At 36.1% G+C, this 19,151-nt stretch overlaps 1 protein-coding gene across 2 annotated transcripts in view; it reads left to right on the top strand.

Annotated features, from left to right (window-relative positions):
• Positions 1 to 5,947, top strand: part of TAFA2 (TAFA chemokine like family member 2) — a 185,423-nt gene extending 179,476 nt beyond the window's left edge. For both annotated transcript variants that reach the window (XR_010438646.1, XM_064701843.1), the window contains one exon: positions 3,762 to 5,947. Coding sequence is in view for 1 of the 2 variants with exons in the window: in XM_064701843.1 (XP_064557913.1) it covers positions 3,762 to 3,773 (12 nt within the window). In the remaining variant the exon portion in view is untranslated. The remainder of the gene's footprint in view (positions 1 to 3,761) is intronic.
• Positions 5,948 to 19,151: the final 13,204 nt, after the last annotated feature.

The following is a 19,151-nucleotide window of genomic DNA, read 5'->3' as shown; positions in this document are numbered from 1 at the left end:
GCAAGGGGAGATATAAAAAGGCAAGTTGCTACATTTCAAGTGCTTGACTTTGCAAACTTTAGTCAGTTTTCAATATGGATTCTGTGTATGGCTTATGATAAACACAGAAAAAAATTCAAAAAGCTGCCAGTAAAAAAATAGTAATGTACAAGTTGTGTTATGAAATTTTCCAGCACGCACTTAATTTCAATATACCATCTATTGTTATGTGTTTTATTCCAACATTATTATATAATAATTAATTATGTGCCTAATTTTGGATGCAGAAGCTATTTTGTAGCTAGCTAATGATTTGTGATATATTTGTTTCTGTGAAGAAACAGAAGAATTTTACTATACCTAATTGGGGTTCTGTAACTTTGATGCTTAGGTGCTTGACTTTAGGGAGAAGTGATTTACTATTCAGGGAATATTCTCTCACCATTCTTTACATCCTACAGTCTTCATGTTTCTTCCTTTCTCTTCTGAGGCAGAAGAAAGTCCTGAGTAAAAGTATCACAGTTTTTATTGAAAATCTATTCTAACAAAATAAACACTATTATCTGCTGTATTCATCCACTGTGTGGATTTCAAAAATGAGGATATTTTTCACCCATTGTCGCTGTTCAGTAATATCTCGAGGCTGGTAGCTTTTCTAATGTGATGTCATGAGATCTTTCAATCTCTGATCCATTCTGCATTATCCTGGCAAAAAGATTTTACCCAAAGACTCAGTTTGTTCTGAACATTTAATAAGCAGAATAATGTGGAAATCTTCAGGTGAATTTAATTATATGTTGTGTTAAAATAAAACAAGTGAGTCCACATACAATTACAGCCAATTTACAGCAGCCACTCACTAATTTAAATTAAAAAGTCTGCAACTGCAGAGTAATTATGCTTTAATTGCATATTTAGGACAAGAAAATGAAAAGAATCTAATGTGTTGTATTTATGATATAACCACAATGTGAGAAAATTTATTATTATAAAGAGAGTAATTGCATTCCAAGAAGGAAAAAATTAATTCAAATCAACACATAGGATGCTAAGGTTTCATGTACTTTTAAAATTTGTATTGTTAATTTTCCATACATATTTATTATTAACTGAAAACTTGATTTGCACGCTTCAGGGTGTTACTGTTCTCTACGGATTTTAAAGATCAGACATGTATTGTTATTGGTCCCTCTTTTCCTATGAAGGGCTTTGGCACAATGCCTTAATACCTTACTTCCCAGACACTTGAATCAAATAGCATTTACTATATCCAAAATTAAGCATTTCTGGGATTACCACCTCTAGGTATTAGCTAAAATTTCATTGCTTCTTTATGAAATTGCCTTTAATATCCAAGAGGTTTATTCACTCCCTGATGTGTATCGTGTATGGATATATAACTTCCATTAATGTTGATGTGCCACCTATGCTTGAAAACACAAGAAGTATTAAAATCATACATAGAGGCTAATGTGGAACACTAATATATATATATATATATATATATATATATATATACATATGTGTGTGTGTGAGTGTGAGTGTGTGTGTGCATGTAGGTGAGTGACCTGATATAGAGCAGAAATCTGAATGGCTATCTGCTCTTTTTTTTCTTATTTTTATCACCTATCTAATTTATGTGACAGTGTATGTTACTTCCATGGGGATATTTTCACCCCAGGGTTGTAGTGCTAGGTGGGAGGGGTAGATAGGCCTGCAGATTATGATTTTACTGACTTTTCTGTGATTGAAAGCATATTTGCACTTCAAAACAGCCATGTAACTGAGCATTCATGTGTGTGCAAAAATACCATTTTTGTAATCTGAAATTTAACACTTTAGCCCATGCATAGATCTGTGTGTAACAGAAATAATACGTCACACGATAGTTGAGATTGGAAGGCAACTCTGAAAGTGCCACCCCCTGGCTCAAGTAGAGACATCTAAAGCCTGTAAGGGCAAGACAGCTTTTAAATATCTTCAGTAATGGAGCCCACAGTCTCCCTGGGCAAAATGTGCTAGTACTCTGCCACCTTCACAGTAAAAAACTTTTTTTCTGAGAGGAAACTGTCTGTGTTGGCTTGTTCTCAGTTTCTTGTCCTGCTGCTGGGCACCAGTTTCTGGCTCACTTTTCTTGCCCCTCTTTCTTCATATATTTGTACACATTGATGTGTTTCCCCCGAGCCTTCTCTTTTTCAAGTTGAACAGTTCCAGCGCTCTCAATCTTTCCTCATATGAGATGCTCCTGTGTCTTATTTGCCTTAGTGGCTCTTTACTGGATAGACAGATCGGTAGAGATAGATATAGTTATCGAGAAATGTATCACAAATGAAGCCAGTAAAATTCCACCTTGCTGATAATATCAGAAGATGTGTATTTTACATTGTGTAGCTCAGTGGCACCTGGTTCTATGAGCAGAATTCCAGCTTGCTACAATAAAGCAAAAAAATAAATACAATAAGATGGTACATCAGCCTTTTGAGCTTTGGTGCAGGGCGCAGAAATATGTTGCCTGACTGTTAAATTAATTCTTTATTATTTTTTCAGGCAATCTTCCACTTTAGAAGGGACCACATGAGGCTGTTTCCAACAGCAAGACCAAAGCAAAATAAAAGCAGTGTAATAAATAAGCCTGTGTATCATAAAAATCACGAAGCACAGTTTTATTATTGCCTCAAGTGCAGTTCCTAGAAACAACTCTGCCGAAAAGGCAAACTGAAGTAATGAACTCCTTGAACAGTCTGTTTAATATTCTGTTTGTTGTACAGTTATGCTCTGCAGAGCTGACAAGAGCTGTATGCAAACAGTTTTGCTGAGGGCAAAAGAATGTTTCATCATTAAGGAGCATGACCCTTCTCTCTGTGATCAAAATGAAAAGCATATGTCCCTTGATGTCATAAAGTGTTGTGACCATTCCAATGAGTTGTTCTTCAAGCCTTGGAATGTTTCCCCCTGACACAGTTTGATATTAAAAGATTACGTGATGATTAATTGTATCTACTGACACAGCAGAAATATTCCTCAAAGTTATGTTTCTTTGATATGACAAATTTTTTCTTTTAAAGTTTAAAATCCAAGTCAGTTAGAGGGAAAGTCCAATTATTGTGAAATGCTTTGTCCCCCACTCTTTCTTTGTGGTCCTTCTGTTTCCTTCTTGTTTCATGTTAGGCTGGGTGAAACCACTCTAAATTAAATCCTCTGTAATTTTTTACTTTGTGAATAACAGGATCTCTATCTCTACTTAGTTTCTGCATGATTTCTTCCTGTTTCTCCACTAGGTGATTATTGCTTGCTAAGATACATTAAGCCTTTAAAAGGACATTGCCTTTTCCAACTTAAATGATTTTATGATGCTATGATTGCTTTGTAAAAATGCATGCAAAGAATGGAAGAATACAGCTCCAGTATCAGTTATGGTATACTCAATAGCTAACATTTAAAAAGCATAGTTACATACATAATTTTTAACAACAACAAAAAAAGAATAACAGAAAACATAAATGCCATCATGTGGGTTGGCAATTCATGATTTTATTATATTTTAAAGCATGGCCACAGTTCAATTTTTCCTTGTCAAATCCTATTCTCACTAAACACTTAAAAACACCATTTAAGTTGGGGAGCAATGCCATTTAATATCATGGGGGTTTATGCCCTTTTTAAAAACAATAGAAAGATGTTTGCTGGACAGAGATCTCACACTGCAGTCTCATTTTCCAGTACTTCAGAAACAGATTCACTATGCCCAATTTCTGATTTTCTCATTTTCTTTTTCTTTACAGGTAACCCGATAGCTAAAGACAAATCAAGCCAGTCTCAAGGCTGATAACATTAAATACAACACATAGGAATTTCATTCATCCAGGCAATCCTTGAAGTGAAATTTTATACTGCTGGGGTGTATCCTTCAGAATCAATTGTTTCAATGAGAACCTGGCTTGCAATCAGCCACGGCCTTGAGATCAAAACTACTGGAAAGTTATTTTGAACTTCTGTGTCACAAATATTTCAACTGATTGAACTGTGTACACTTGTAGAATTACACTTGCTGAGGAATTTGCAGCTGTAATCATGAGCTAATATTCTAAAGGTGCAGAAAAGCAGCAAACTTTTGGGTTCTCCGTTGCAGAACAGCGGCTTTTCATCTTGAAGTCAAACTCTGAAATGTATTGGATCCTTCACTCTGAAATGATCCTTGGTCCACTGTTCAGATTGCTGGTGGGACTGCACACGGCTTTAATTAAATTTCTGTTGCAGAAATTGTCCTCAAGCATGGCGCAGTTTTAGACATTCTTATTTGTGTTCTAATCTTGCAGCTCTCAAAGGTACATATTTCAACATCTTGAAGTTGCTTTGTTATAGGAATGGAATTATATATCCATTGTTAATAATTATTGTTGACAAGTAATAGTTATCTGAATACATCAGTCATATTAGAATGTATAGTCAGGTTGACATGTTTCCCTAAGGCTAACCAACTACTGCAGCTTAACAGTTAAAGAAAGTAGTGGTCAAAACTCAATTACCACTTCCATCATAAGGCATTTTATATATTTAATATATGCATTTCGATTTAGTTTGAAGGAAATGGGTGTTCCCAATATGTACTTTACTTTCCTAACCTTTAATTCATTTAAATTGATGGTAAGAAGTCAATTACACTATTTCATCCCTTTTTTACAAAGATAGGCAGGGATGTAAATGAGTTTTGCAGTTATGATATTGGATGGTAATAATTCCGAATTTTTGTCTTTTTATTAAAAAATAAAATCTCTTGCTTGAACCTAAATACTGATGGATGCTTATGTAGATGTCTGCTCAGTCTGTTTGCCATAAAGGAAAAAAGTCCTAGTGCTCTCCCAGTTTACACTTCATGGGTATTTTGCTTGCATACAGTCATCCAATTCAGATCTGTTTTGTTAGAAATTATTGAACTTTGAAATGTGTTATTACATGAAAAAAAAAATCCTCAATATTTGAAGGCCTTAAGCATCTTTGAGCTTTTTTCTAAGTTATTACAGAATGTATAATTTTATACTCCATTTAATGTATATTGGACCATCTGTAATGTTGATACAAAAGAATTTTGGCAATTCCTTTTAGTGACACTGCATAAACACACTGAATAGAGGGAGTTCTGACTGTATGCTTTGGTGAATTGAAATGAAAGCCACACACACCTAATGGTTGTCAAAAATACATAGAAGTAAGCTTGTTTAAGTCTGTGGTTATCAAACACAGAAAAACCCCCCAAAAAATAGAAAAAAAAATAAAAAGAAAAAAAAAAGAAAAAAAAAGGAATAGAAAGAAATGGTTTAATCATTACAAGCCATTGACATGGCTAGTTTAGTTATATATTAAGTTCTGTGATGGATGAACACCCTGGTGAGCTCTGCCTGTCGCTGTAGCCCCTGCTGTTCCAAAACCATTTCATTACCTCTGCTGTATTATTGCACAGGAGAGCTTAAATAAAATAAATGACTGTTGGGAATAAAACTGAGAAGTATATTCTATCATTTTGCTCAGAAATAATAAGAAATATGTTGTCAGAAAAAGATCTTATTTTCTGATTAAAATTTAATTAGAATAAACCGGTTGTAGTAGAAACTAAGTCTCTTGGTATTTTAGGATGGATTAGTATTATATGGATTTGTGCTTTGAGGTTCAGGATGGAAGGAACATCTTAAAGAGGTTGTCTGGGACAGTGCAAAGTGTAAATGTGCTGTTTTGTAAAATCTAAATATGACCTCTGTTTGGTCGAAAATCTACATCATGCTTCTCAATACTTGTTTTCTTTGTTTCCTTGTTCTTAAACAGCGCTGAAAATACTGTATTATATACAAGTGTAACACATGCATACCAATAAATGAAAATAAATGGATTTTCAAATATACTGAATAGATTCTCTGCAGTAGATTAATGTTGTGACTATTCATAGCAAGTGAATAAAATTGTAATATAAAATAGAGCTCCCTGTATGGATGTGTGCACTGGAGGTCTGTTTACTCATGGAACAAAATAATTTTTTGGTGAATAAGAATCTCAAAGGTTTTATTAACTTTATATTTCCTACCACTTTGAAATGGTTTTTTTTGAAAGGAACTGATACCTATGGGAAATTCTGGTGGGTGTACCATTGTTTTCAGTTCAGATTAAATAAATTTTTTCTCTTCACAAAATATGAATCCTGAAAAATTATCATTTAGATGTTTTAAGTAGCAACAAGACATGGTAGACAATCCTGAAAAAGTAATATTTCAGGTTAATATGTAGAACTGTTTAAAAGAAAAGAAAAAAGAAAGCCAGTTGCTCAGATCTGCTTGTGCACTTTGAAGCAAGCTGGGAGCCCCAGTTCAGGTGTCCATAGTGCAGGTTTAACGCTCCTTCAAAAATGGACTACAGGTGACAGGCTCAGCTATGTGCATTCATGTAAGAATATGAATTGCTTCAATAATTAATTTATTCATTTATATGATATTTTCTAGATTGTTTCATCTGACTGCAAAAATGATCAGGCATTAGGATCAGATCCATGTTACTCTTTGAATTAAATAACCATCAAGAATGCTGAACTGCAGAATATGAAGTTCTGCAGTTCCAAGTGGCAGTGCATGGAGAGAGGAAGAAAAATCACTGCTTTGTGATACCTCTCACAGTTAGATGTATTGGATCAGTTCAGCAAAGCACAAAAGGAAGTCCTGATATGAATCTCAATGAAAAAAAAATCATATCGGATCAAATCTAAAATAAAGCTTAAAAAGCATTCAAGACGAGATCTTGGTTGTATGTGGTTTATTGATCATAAAAAATGTTAACCTTTTGAAACAGCACTGCTGCAGATAACACTGTTACTACCTTTAAATACACCTATTGTGCTATATATTTTCAGTTCCTGTATTTATCCTGTATCTTTTAGATCTTGACTCCGTCAGCTCTGCCTAAAAATGTTTCTGGTGTAGCATTTCAGTACTTCACCAAACGAATGCTGTTCTGTTTTGTTAAGAGTCTATATGCTTTAGGAGTGCATCAGATGCATTATTTTGAAAATAAATAATCTGATATAAAGTATTTAAATTTGTTAGTTTTCATAAAAATATATGCAGGGATTTTTTTTGCTCATTATAATTGTACATTGGATTTTATAATTTCTAGGTAATGCATGAAAGTCTGTAACAACACTACAGAAATATGTGATTGGCATCCTTTTCTGTTGATTTACTGCCTCCTACTTCATGCCTCAAATTTTACACATCTGTTGTTAACCAATCTATTGGCAAAGAAAAGGAGCACAGTTTTGATTTGCAAGAGAACTGTTTCCCTAATTTCTAGGTTTTTTTGCCAAAAGTTGTATAACTCTGAATCAAACCTGTCACACCTGAATAATCTGATGCCATTAAATGATTTCTCATGAATTCAGTGGTCTTAAATTGAAAAATAAGAATTTCCTAATCACTTTGTCTTTATAACAAAGTTTGTATCCTGAAAAATGTTTTTTTGTGTTCTTTCACAGAATGAGTGAATGTTTCCAGATTACATCTTTGGTCTTTTTTTCTGCAAGAGCTTATTTAACTTTTGGACACTACTTCACAGACAGTAATTGCAAATATTTTAGCAAAAATATGGCTGGGGTTTTTGTACATTCTGTATTCATCTGTACTACAGAAGAGGTAGTACATGAAAAGGTTGAATTTCCCACAACTTCGCTAACAGTTGAGATTACAAGTGTTGTCAATGTCTTGTTATCCAAAACGAGATTTTGGATAACAAGACATTTAAGACCATCTGGCAGGAGGGCCACTGATGGTGACACTGGAAACTCTTGTGTAAGGGAGTGACAGTTCTTTATCAGACTGCTGTGAATAGGATGCTGGGAGAGTCAAACAACTGAAGTATGGTTTCATCACCAGAGATGTAGGGTCTGGGGAAGTGGATCCAGCCTGTGAGCACAGGGGTACAGTCAGCATCCTGGACCTGTGGCTGTGGGGGTGACAGTAGGACCTTGGACCTGTTCTCTGGGTTAATGGAAAGGTTTGACTCCTGTCTCTGGGATTTTCTCCACAGTCAGAAGACAGAAATGACTGGGCACCTGGGTAATTTCAGTGTGGTTTGTATAAGGCTGTCAGATGCAGATAATTGTTTAGCAATTTGTTTAGAAAATTCTGATCAAGCAAATTCATTAAAGTTCACATATTCATTAAATTTCACATCTCTCTCTCCATTCAGGTCAATGGTTAAAGGAACTACTCTCTATTTTCACTCTTTCCTTGAAAGTATACAGGTAGCAACTGGAAGTGAAATCCAGTTATTCCTTGATAATAGATTCTCTTGATTAAATGTTCCTAATCACATCAATATTAGCTATGACTGAAAGACTTGAAATATATCTGGATTTCAGTTCTGAAAACCAGTTTATTGCCCAACTAAATGAAATAGTTTGTGTAACAGAAATATTATTGCGTATATGTGAACCCTAACAGTACAACTTCTATATCAGCTCTTCAAATTATATTAATGTTCATTACTGTGAAATGTAAAGTTTGGTTTAGATCCTTTATCACATCAGGGAAATTCTTTTTTTCTGCTAAAACACTGGGGTAACCTAAGGACACTGCAGTTTGGGATTTATGCCTTTCACTGTTTCAACTGCGCAGCTGAGAAAACAACACGTAGAAATACTTTTGTTACTCACATTGCCAAGACATTTTTCTTGAGTGTGAGGAATATGTAAAGTTGCAAGTTTACTCCATATAAGCCTAGTGATTGAATCTCTTTAACCCTTTTCTTCTCACTGCCATAACAAACATCACAGAAATGGTGCTTGAAAACTGTACTGCAGCCTTATGTCTTAGCATTTAAATCAGAACTTGCAAAATGCACACTACTTTAGTCACTATTTCTCCATATAAAGTAGGTTTTTTAAAGTCTCTTTCTTCCTTATGATTACTTATTGATGCCTTTTCATATTTGGGCACAGAGAATACAATCCCTACTATTACTGATTTAGGGTTTGTGCATAGTTGTGTTACTTTTATTTTTCGTTGGTCATTTTCTCATGTCCTGAAATCCAGTCAGTTCTTTCAAAACTCTGGTAATGATGAGAAAAGCTTTTTTAATAAATAGTGGCCTGGAACCGAAGACAGGAGAGAAGAGAGAGAGATGACGTGTTTCTATAATTTTATCTTAGCTTCCAGTTTGAACTACTCTTTCTAAAGAGAAGCATTTTTTTCTAACTAAAAATGGACTGTTTTTCAATATGCTCCCTGATAATAAAGCTGATGAAATGGTCCTCTCTGTATGTCAGATTACCTCAGCAGAATTTACAAATGGAAGATGATGATTTTGCTAATGTCCATGGGCAGGTAGACATAATTTGGTCCCAGATGTTCTGCGGAATATTCATGGCAAAAGTGACTCAAAAACAATGCCTCCATATGCCATAATTGCTGGAATTATTTCTCAGGCATATTCCCTTGTCATCCCTCATATGTAGAACTCATTAGATTCCTAGTGGGAGAACATATGGAGAAGAGAGTTGATGGAAAACATTATAAAACAGATTGTGTATTTAAATTTATATTATAAAAGACCTCTGTGCACAGTCAAACTTAGCAGAGAAAGTTCAAACTCTTTCTTTCCACTTCATAAGGAAATTGATATTTATGAAGCTGTTAGTACATTCAAATCCACTTCTAGATGGTGGATTAAAACCTGGCTTTACAGATAACAGTGGTAATTTTGCTGCTAATTTGAAGCCAACTCTGTATTTCCTACATTTTCCCAAATATTTACTTAAACTACAATTAAGATATTTTTACTAATTGGAATGACCAGAAGTTCCACCCATACAAATCTGTTGGCAGGATCAGGCCTTTGGCTATGGGTTGTGATTTCAGTGTCAACATAATATCTTCGATTAATAACATGTTTCTATTTCACAAAAGAGTTTTAATATTTCTTTCATCCACCTCAGCTGACTAATGGATGGGGATTGTATCCAGTGCAGAGATGTTTTAAAGACTACTATTAGATAATTATTTATCCTCTACAGCAGTTAAATACACCAAAAATAAGTTAATCATACATTTATTCAAAGTATTATACACAGATGTTTGTGATGCCTTTTTTCATTACACTTAGGACTCTTTCTTGTTTTAAGGTAATTTATTTTCTGTCATTTTTTACTCAAGACTGACCATGAAACGGGTTTCAATAGGGAGCACTTGGGGTGCCATAAAGTGTCCCTCCCTGTAGTCAAGGTGGGCACTAGCAGGAGCTACCTGTCAGCCAGGTGGGGGTGGACAGACCGGTGTCTGTGACCTTGCTGCCATGGCTGGTAAAATAAGGCCTATCACCAAGAGAAAGTGTAGAAAGTGCTTCCAGAGAAACACATCTGCCCAGCTCCTAAAGGAGCAGTTCTGACATGGTGTCTCTCAGTACATGGAGCTAAATCAAATGTTATACCCAAATCAATAGAGAAGGACACATGGAAACTGTAGGGCATCTCTGGCTCTATAGTGTGGCTCTGTAGACCTTAAAAATGTTTGATATGTCCACAGGATGTCCATTTAGGTCACTGCCTCTTTAAAAGAAGATAGAACATAGCTCTTTAAATAGTATCTGCGGTGGAGTTGTGTGTGTATTTGCTGGCCAATATGCCTTCCTAAAGCCAAGATTTGTCATGTTATGAGAGACAGAAGTTCAGATCCACACCTCCTCCTTTGCTGCTGGAAATGGACTGTGTTATTATACTGTTCTTCTAAACCAGAGTCACACAGTACGCTGTTGGCAAGTGCTCTGAACCCTTCAGAGCAAAATAGTTACTCCGACAAGCCTCAGCTGGAAGCAAAATGTGCATTACCACAAATGCTTTGTCTTAATACTGACAACCTTGATTGTTCTCTATGTGTGGATTATTTCCTGACAGCTGCAGGAAAAATGTTTGTTATTAGGTAAAAATGTAAAATTGTTATTTTGCACCAGTCTGAACATCACACTTAAAAGATATATTTTGCAGTTTCTTATATATTTATCATATTATGATAAATTAATTTGTGCTATATATGTATTAGTCTCTCTGTCAGCTGCTGGTGGCACCTTTTAAAATAGTGTCATCTATTACTGACTTTTTTAATCACTGCAGAAAAATGGTCATTAGGTAGTAAAGTCTTTCATCAGCATTTTGTGGTTTTTCCATTCTCTCAGTATGTGCATGAGAAACTGGATGATGAAGTAGTGAAAGAGCCTTGAAGATGTACTGATTTAATTAATTTCAGGCAAATAAACCTTGATTAGTGAAGAAAGTTATAGCTCCTCTGTGTAAGATTGTGTTCTATCATTCAGAATATCCAGGCCTCTGCTTTGATTCAAATTTGATTATAAGAAATTGGGGCAGTAGTAATATCAATATAAAAGTTTAATAGCAACTTGAAAGATGAATCCTTAAGTATTGATGTATGTGATCAAGTATCTAGCACATTTTAAATCCTGGGCTTTACCTAATGCTCCTAATGGCTAAGGTAAATAGCAAGTATGTTCCACATATTTATGTCCTTGGAAGGAAATACAGACATAGCAGAAGACTGGCAGCAGAAGTGTACTGCTCACTGTACTTCAGTTAATGATGTGTTTATTGCTCAAGTCCATATAGCTTGGATCTTACCTCACCTTTTATTAAAGCATGTAACATAAGGACCTTAAACCAATCGATTTCTGCAATTAGCAGTTCTGAAAGGAAGCACATAAGCAAGTTCAAGGCTGTTTATGCCTGGGTTAACTCCACTGTCTTTAGTGAAGTTTTTCTCCAGTTAAATCTAATCTCAACTTTCTAGATAAATTGTTCCAAAAACTAAGCTGCAGTTAATTTGAAGATCTACATTAAAGGGCATGTGAAACTCCAAGGGCTTGGGTAAGAATAAAATAAAGATGACAGAAAATTTAGGTTTCTTTTACTGTTTCACCAGATATCACATTGTTATATAATGGTGGGAATTATGGTTCTCGTCCCACCTCCAACAGAGAAATATGTGAAATTCAGTCCTGGTCTTATTCCTGCCATTAAATACATACCAAATGCTGTTTATGAATGTCATTTGGCACAAAACATTTTTTCTCAAAACCCCAGTGTAAGGTCTCTGATCCATGCCTGTGCACCTTGCAGCCTGAAAGTAGAGCTTTCTGGGAACTTTGCTGATGACTAAATCTTCTTATGGACTTCTGCTGAGGTTTGCATTTCTTACTGACTATCTATGTGAGCTGTTCTAAAAATTGTGTCATTGGTTCATACTCCTGCATCTCCTCACTTTTTTGTTGATCAATATAGTAATAAATGCTTTACAAATAGTCTTTGAATTTGATGTATCTGATAATTTGCAGCAATTACAAAATGGTATTTCTTGCTTTATTTCAAAATTGTAAATGGTTCAAATATCACGAACAGTAATAAACTCAGTCAACTCATTCACAATAAAGAAATGTGATGCCTTAAGCTACTTTTAACCAGTCAGAATATGGTCAAGGTGACCTTTCATGCTGTTTCAATTGCATAGCCTCGCCATTATTTAACTATTAGAATGATGGAAAGCTTGCACTTTTCTATTTGAGTGGCAACATTTCTAGACATGAGGACCTGAAGGAATGGAACCGTTGAGAGGCTGTAATTAATGTGCCACATTAAGGACTTAAGGATAAGCAGCCAAAGAAAAACTAAACCTGGTGGAGCAAAGAAGCTGCAGTCTAGTCTTGATAACTAAAAATTCAATTGCCATTCTTTCTAGAATCCTAATATCTGATGCTGGTATCTCAACCATCCACTGTTGAAATGTAAATGAAAAATGCAGTTTCTTGATTGCTATTAAAACTCTTAAATTTAAATATTAATGAGATAAATACCATTTCATATTATTACCATTTCATATTATTACTTCTTTTTTTAAAAGGACAAAATTAATTTTTTTTAAAAAAAATTTACATACATATTTATACAAATAGAAGTAACTAGAAAAAAATAGTAGTAATAATAAAAATCTGTCCATTACAATGTTAAAATGTAATTGTTTCATAACTTTATCATTAGATGTATTCTGTCTACATGAAGCTTGACTCGTGTTGACAGAAAGCAAAATCATCTGAAAGATGTGGCTGTTGAGGAACCTTTTGTCTTTACAAAGCTAATGGTGGAGGATGAGCATCACAGACTGTGGGAGCTGTGTAAAAAGCAGAACAGAAGATGGTTTCTTTTTCCATCAGTGGTTAGGTGATTTATATACATGACTCTCATTAACATTAATGTAAGTTATCTGCCTCATCTTTTATGAGCCTGATGTGACGTTAATGGCAGTCTTCCCATTGTCTCTAGTGGGCTGTGGATCAACCAGTAAGTGCACAAATGGGTTTGGTTGAAATATCGGTGCTTGTAGAATGGTACTTGCTTAGAATTTCAACATGCTTCATTCACAGTTACAACAAAAAATGCTGTGTGAATGCCTAAGTGTCTGCTCTGAGGAGTGTAATGGTGCAGAGTGTGCTGATCTGCGGCACCGTGGGGCATCCACATGGCAGACTGAAGAGATGCCTGAGCCAGCTCGCTATGAGCTGGTGTGAGCAGGAGCAATAATCTGCCCAGAAGCATGAGCTGCCTCAATTTTCAGAGATTTGAACTGGAGTAGGTGTAATGGGGTTTGTGGTCCAGACTACAGGATGGGGCAATTGCAGAGTCATGCAATGCTGTACTTCTGTCAACAATACAATAATGTATAAGCTCACTTTTTTTGAAATCCAGCCTGAGATCTGCCTCTATGCTGAGTTCTCTTTTGCTTTCAATTATTTTTGTTGTGTTTTGTTTTGGGTTTTTATTTTTTTTTAACAGAGGAATCATATTTTCATTTCAGTAAACCTTTCACTGACTTATGAAGGCTTTGCAGTTTTAACAAATCTAGACTCTGCTGCTTTTTCTTCTACGACAAAGGGAAGGAGACCTGATGTTACCAGATAATTTGAAGGACATCTGTTCACATCTGTCCTGGGATAGAGTTCATTTTCTTCTTAGTAGCCGGTATAGTGCTGTGTTTTGTATTTAGTATGAGAATAAAGTGGAATATGCACTGGTATTTTGCTTGTGTATAAGTGGTTTGTAGTGAAGGACTTTTCAATGCTCCATGCTCTGCCAGTGCAGAGCTGGGAGGGAGTGTGGCCAGGACAGCCGATCTTAAGTGGCCAAAGGGTTTATTCCATACCGCAGAACATCAAGCCCAGTATACAAACTGGGGTGATTTGGTTGATGAGCACTGGCAAGTGGATGGTTAGCAACTGTATTTTGGGCCACTGATTTCTCTTGGGTTTCATTTTTCTCTCTCTTTTTTTTTTTTTTTAAATTATTATGATTGAAATTATTATCATTATTATCATTACCATAATCCATATTTGTTTCAAGTATTAAACTGTTCTTATCTTAACCCAACTTTTTTTTTGACTCTCATCCCAATTCATGGGAGAGGTAAGTGAGCAGCTGCATGGTGCTGGGGTTGAATTGCAGCAGCATGCATGTTCCTTATCATGAGCCAGTCACTACAGGGACAGGTGACCAGCCTTGCTGTCAGTGAAGAACATTTCTCACCACACACAGACAAACCAGTACATAATAGCTTTTCCATGGATTGGGAACTTCTCTTATAGTTAAGCAAGTTCATGCTAAAGTATTCCCAGCTGTACCAGGTTTCTCCTTAATACAGTATCACATTTGTGTCTACATAAAAAAACCTGGCCTCTGGAAGAACTTGCATGTTGAAGATGAGCCTCTAGTAAGAACAGGGGAAGCTGGATCCCGAAGGCTTTAACCCACAAAAGGTTTCTGCTCGCACTCTGCTAGACACGGCCCCTGATGGTCTCAATCTCAGGCGCAGGCTGTAGCAAGGCTGGGTGTGTACTTTGAAGACGTAGATGTACACACAATGCAAGCCAGACCAACACAGGTGAGGGACTGGCACTGTTATCTGGACCCTTAAGCACACACAGCTTGCATGGGGCCACGAGCTGCACGGACCACACAATCACCTCCTCTCCTCCGGCTGCTCTGGATTAAAACCTGTGCACCAATGCTGTTTGCTGCAGCTGAAATGTGCAACCAAATGCTGTTAATTTCTGCTTCACACTGAGATTCTGCTATGGTCTATTTCTCTGCATGACATCATGAAATGCAGACACATTGGATTTTCTGCAGCTCTGGGCTCCTCACAGTTTCAAAATAAGAGCTGAGAAAAGCACGGAACATGATATTGGCGATCCATCAGGTAGGGAAGAAGCAAGTACCCAAATGCGGGATTTACTAGCTACATTCACAGATTTTAGGGGATGCACAGCTGGAGTAATTGTGGGAAGATCAGAACAAATACTCCCTACTTGTTCAGCTGTGCTACAGCTCTACCATGCATAACAGAAAAGGTAGGTGTAGGGAAGAAAATAAAGATTAGTGCCATTCAATTTGCCTGTAGAATGCTTTACAATGTTATTTACACACTGTGCCTTGGTGCTTTAGTTTTAATTAACATTTTATTTTATTTTTTCTTATTTATTTTTAGATTAAGAATTGTTTGATAATTTAAAAAAAGGATGTTTGTACCTTGTTGGCAATCACAAGTTGGACTGCACTGGTCTGGAATTTTTTTATTGTATATAAATCTAAGTCTAATAAAGTTCTGCATTTTTATTAAGGACTTGTTTTCTGCTTAATTGTAAGGAAATGAGAAACCACAGCAATGCCAAAGGGTTTTATTAAACTATCAAAAATCAGCAAGCAATATACACAAGCCAATTAAATAACACTCTATGTCTCTAAAGTAGAAGGCATAGATGCTTGCACTTAAATTAATACTTTCTTTGACCAAGAAATCAACCCTTATAGAGTCAAACCCATAAAATTTATCAGATGCAATATACTAAGTGCAGATTAGCAGTCCTTTTACCACAGCAATAAAAAAAATTAAACCCACAATTCTTTAAAAACCTGATATCAATACTACAGGTTTTAAGTTATTTCCATTAAAATATATGCATTTGCAATCAATGATTGCACCATGTGCACCACAGATATCAGCGTTGGGAGAAGTGCCAGAGTTTTCTTGCCTGCATTCATGCTGGGTCTGTACTGCTTCTAGGATTCACTGTAGGGGCTGTGAATGTGCTATGGGGTACAATGAATTATGTGAAGCCCCCTCCACAAGAAAAATTGCTATCCTTGGTGATGCAGGTGCTTCTTTGGTGCCTAAGAAGAGGTGCAGATCTTCTGAAAGGTGTTTGGATATGATTAACAATGGAGCTTCCAGAAAGGTCTTCCTGCTTTGGATCCTGCTTTTCACAACAGAAACACAGAACTGATGCGTGTGGCTAGCCAACACAAAATCCCTGTCACACCAACAGGAGTCCTTCCCCACTGTGCATCAGGGAGCTATTCTTCGTACAGTTCTATGGATTGCTGGCAAATCTGAGATGGCTCTGGAGGCATTTCTGCACATGACTCTGGTGAGAATCAGGAGGGATATTTGGATGCAGGTACTCAGTGCTATGGTTTTTCAGACAAATTTATGAGGAAGCAATAGAAGCATTTTTCTCACTGTCTGTGTGCTGGATGTAGTTCCAATTAGCCTCTCCTGGGCCATAGAGCTAGTAACCAATACAAATTAGACTAATTCCTTTTAGTTTGGTGCTGAATTAGGAAGTGGTTTCCATTTCATGGGGATTTTTTCCCCCAGTGGATCTTACAAATCTGTTCAGTCTTTTGCTCATTTCTATTTGGATGACTGTTTGTATTTCAAAGTCATCATCATTGAACATGTTGTGTAGGCAGCTTTATCAAAAAGGATAAGGGTAGAGTGATCACAAGGTATTCAATCCTCACTTTCAAGATGACCCTTTATTATAGGACAGGAGTATGCAGCATAATCTGTGCATACTATTTTTCAAGTGCTTAATTTCTCTTGGCTCCTTAGTGAATTTGGAGACCTTCTTAGATTCCAGAACTGTTAATAATCAGCTGTATAAATCAAAGCATGAAGTCAGAATTGCTTAAAATGTTCAGTAAAATAAACGGACATTTTTTATGGTTACATCACCACATGGTGATGGTTAATCTCATCCTTCATGGGACCATAAGAAATGAGCTCAAAGTGGGTTCATTTGTCCCTGCAATAATCTCCTCAGTCTACAAGAGGGAATTAACCAATGTAATCTAATATATGTTAGAAATGGAAAATACTAGTAAAAGGTATTAACAATTAGTAGCACATCTGAGCCAAAAAAAAAGTCCAGAAAACAGTGCAGAAAATAGACCTGTGAACAACATCCACCTGTATTTAGCGTTCAGTCTATGTGTGTGTTCTAATATTTTAGATCTCTATTCTGTATTTGTTTTTGAAAACCAAACTGTAGTAATAGAAGATGTGTATAAATATACAATATGCTTAAAGGAAGAGAAATAAGAAACATTGGAAGAAAAACATGGGTGTTTATACCATAATAACATTCTGTACCGTAACAAGAAAATTCTTTACCACTTTAACCATCTTGCTGAGATGGCAACTAAGATTGCATGGAAGATTTTATGCAAATTTTTATATGACTTTTTAAGTAAGGTAGTATTTTTAGCTTTTCTTGGTTCACACATGTCTGCCATACAGTAAAAAATGTTTCATAGTTCTTAATTGCCATAGGCATAACTTAAATGGAAAGAACAACCTTGCTCTCAGGACAAATCTCCCACACCCATAAAACCCTGCTTAGCACTATTTCCCTTTGAACATGTTTACTCTTCAATAGTTTCCTGCCCTCACAGAGCAAGCATGACATTTGAACATCCCACCAGTTGCTGCATGCTCAGCATAGTGAGAATTTCCCCCAGTGTTATGAGTGACTGCTTCTAAAGGGCACCAGTTACTTGCCTGAATGGAAATCAAAATGTTGTTCATAGTTAAGCTTTCTTCTTGTTCACATCAACACCTTTAACACTCAATTTATGAAAGCAACATTTTTTTTCCAGTAATTGTTTTGATTTCTCCCAATTCTTGCATTATTTTGTATCTTTTGCATTCTCTTCAGTATTTACAGAAAACTTTAGGATAGAGGTGAAGGAACTTGGAATGAAAATATGAACTGCTCACAGGCAGTTAACCAAATTAAACAGGGACAGGAGGAAGAGAGCTTAAACTACATTTGAGCTTTATTCAGATGAAATGAGATGTTTAAAACTTAATTTTTGTGTTCTATTGCTGGGTTGGTTCTGTGCTTCCAAGCACATCTCCAGTTGATATTTATCAGCTGACACTATGCACTGTTTCAGAACCATAATTGTGAAATTTCCTTTCTACCCATTAAATGAAACAGGGCACCAAAAGGGGTGATAGTTCCACCTTCACATCTTTCTGCCAATGTAAACTCCTTGGCAGAGGCATAATTCTCATCAGTTATCAATTATATCCTTCATGCAGCTAGCAAAGGGGAAAGTGGGTTTTGCTGACAGAAAAATCCATCTCGGAAAGTCACAATGAATTTAAAAAAGAATAATGTGAACATCATCCTGCAGCAACTCTGTTATGGCAACCTATAAAAACCAAGCACATCAAGAGCCTGCTTAGAGACAATTGTCAAGAAAGGAGCTACTGGTACCATTCCAAGATCTGTTGTCGCATCCCTGCAGGCTAAAGAGGCTGACAGCTCCTCTGAGTGGATGACTCCTCCCTGAAAATCACCCTCTTCTTGTGTCATAGTTTGATGATATTTATACTGACAGATGTCACAAAATGACATTCTAAGATGATTTGGGTTCAAGCTCAATGGAATGTTTGGTTTCAACTCAAAAGTTTTTGAGGTAAAACCACGCCAAACTTCTATGCCATGTGTTTATATGCAGTTGAAACTGATAGCCTGCAGAAAGAGACATCTGCAGATATGACATGTTTACAAACTCATCAGAACATGCCCACTGCCTTGACTGCTTTCAGATATGCAAATGAACTTTTTGATGTACAAAGTTTCTTAGGATCCCAGAATCACAGGAAAATTCAGGCTGAAAGAAACTTCCGGAGGTTTCTAGTACAACCTCTGACACAAAGCAAGGCTGGGTTTCAGATCAGAGCAGGTTATTCAGGGCTTCATCCAGATTAATTTAAAAAATCTCCAAGGATGGA

This window comes from Zonotrichia leucophrys, chromosome 1A (assembly GCF_028769735.1).
Source record: "Zonotrichia leucophrys gambelii isolate GWCS_2022_RI chromosome 1A, RI_Zleu_2.0, whole genome shotgun sequence".
Taxonomy (NCBI): Eukaryota; Metazoa; Chordata; class Aves; order Passeriformes; family Passerellidae; genus Zonotrichia; species Zonotrichia leucophrys.
Note: the sequence above shows the minus strand (reverse complement) of the source record. Positions and strands in the feature narration are given on the sequence as shown.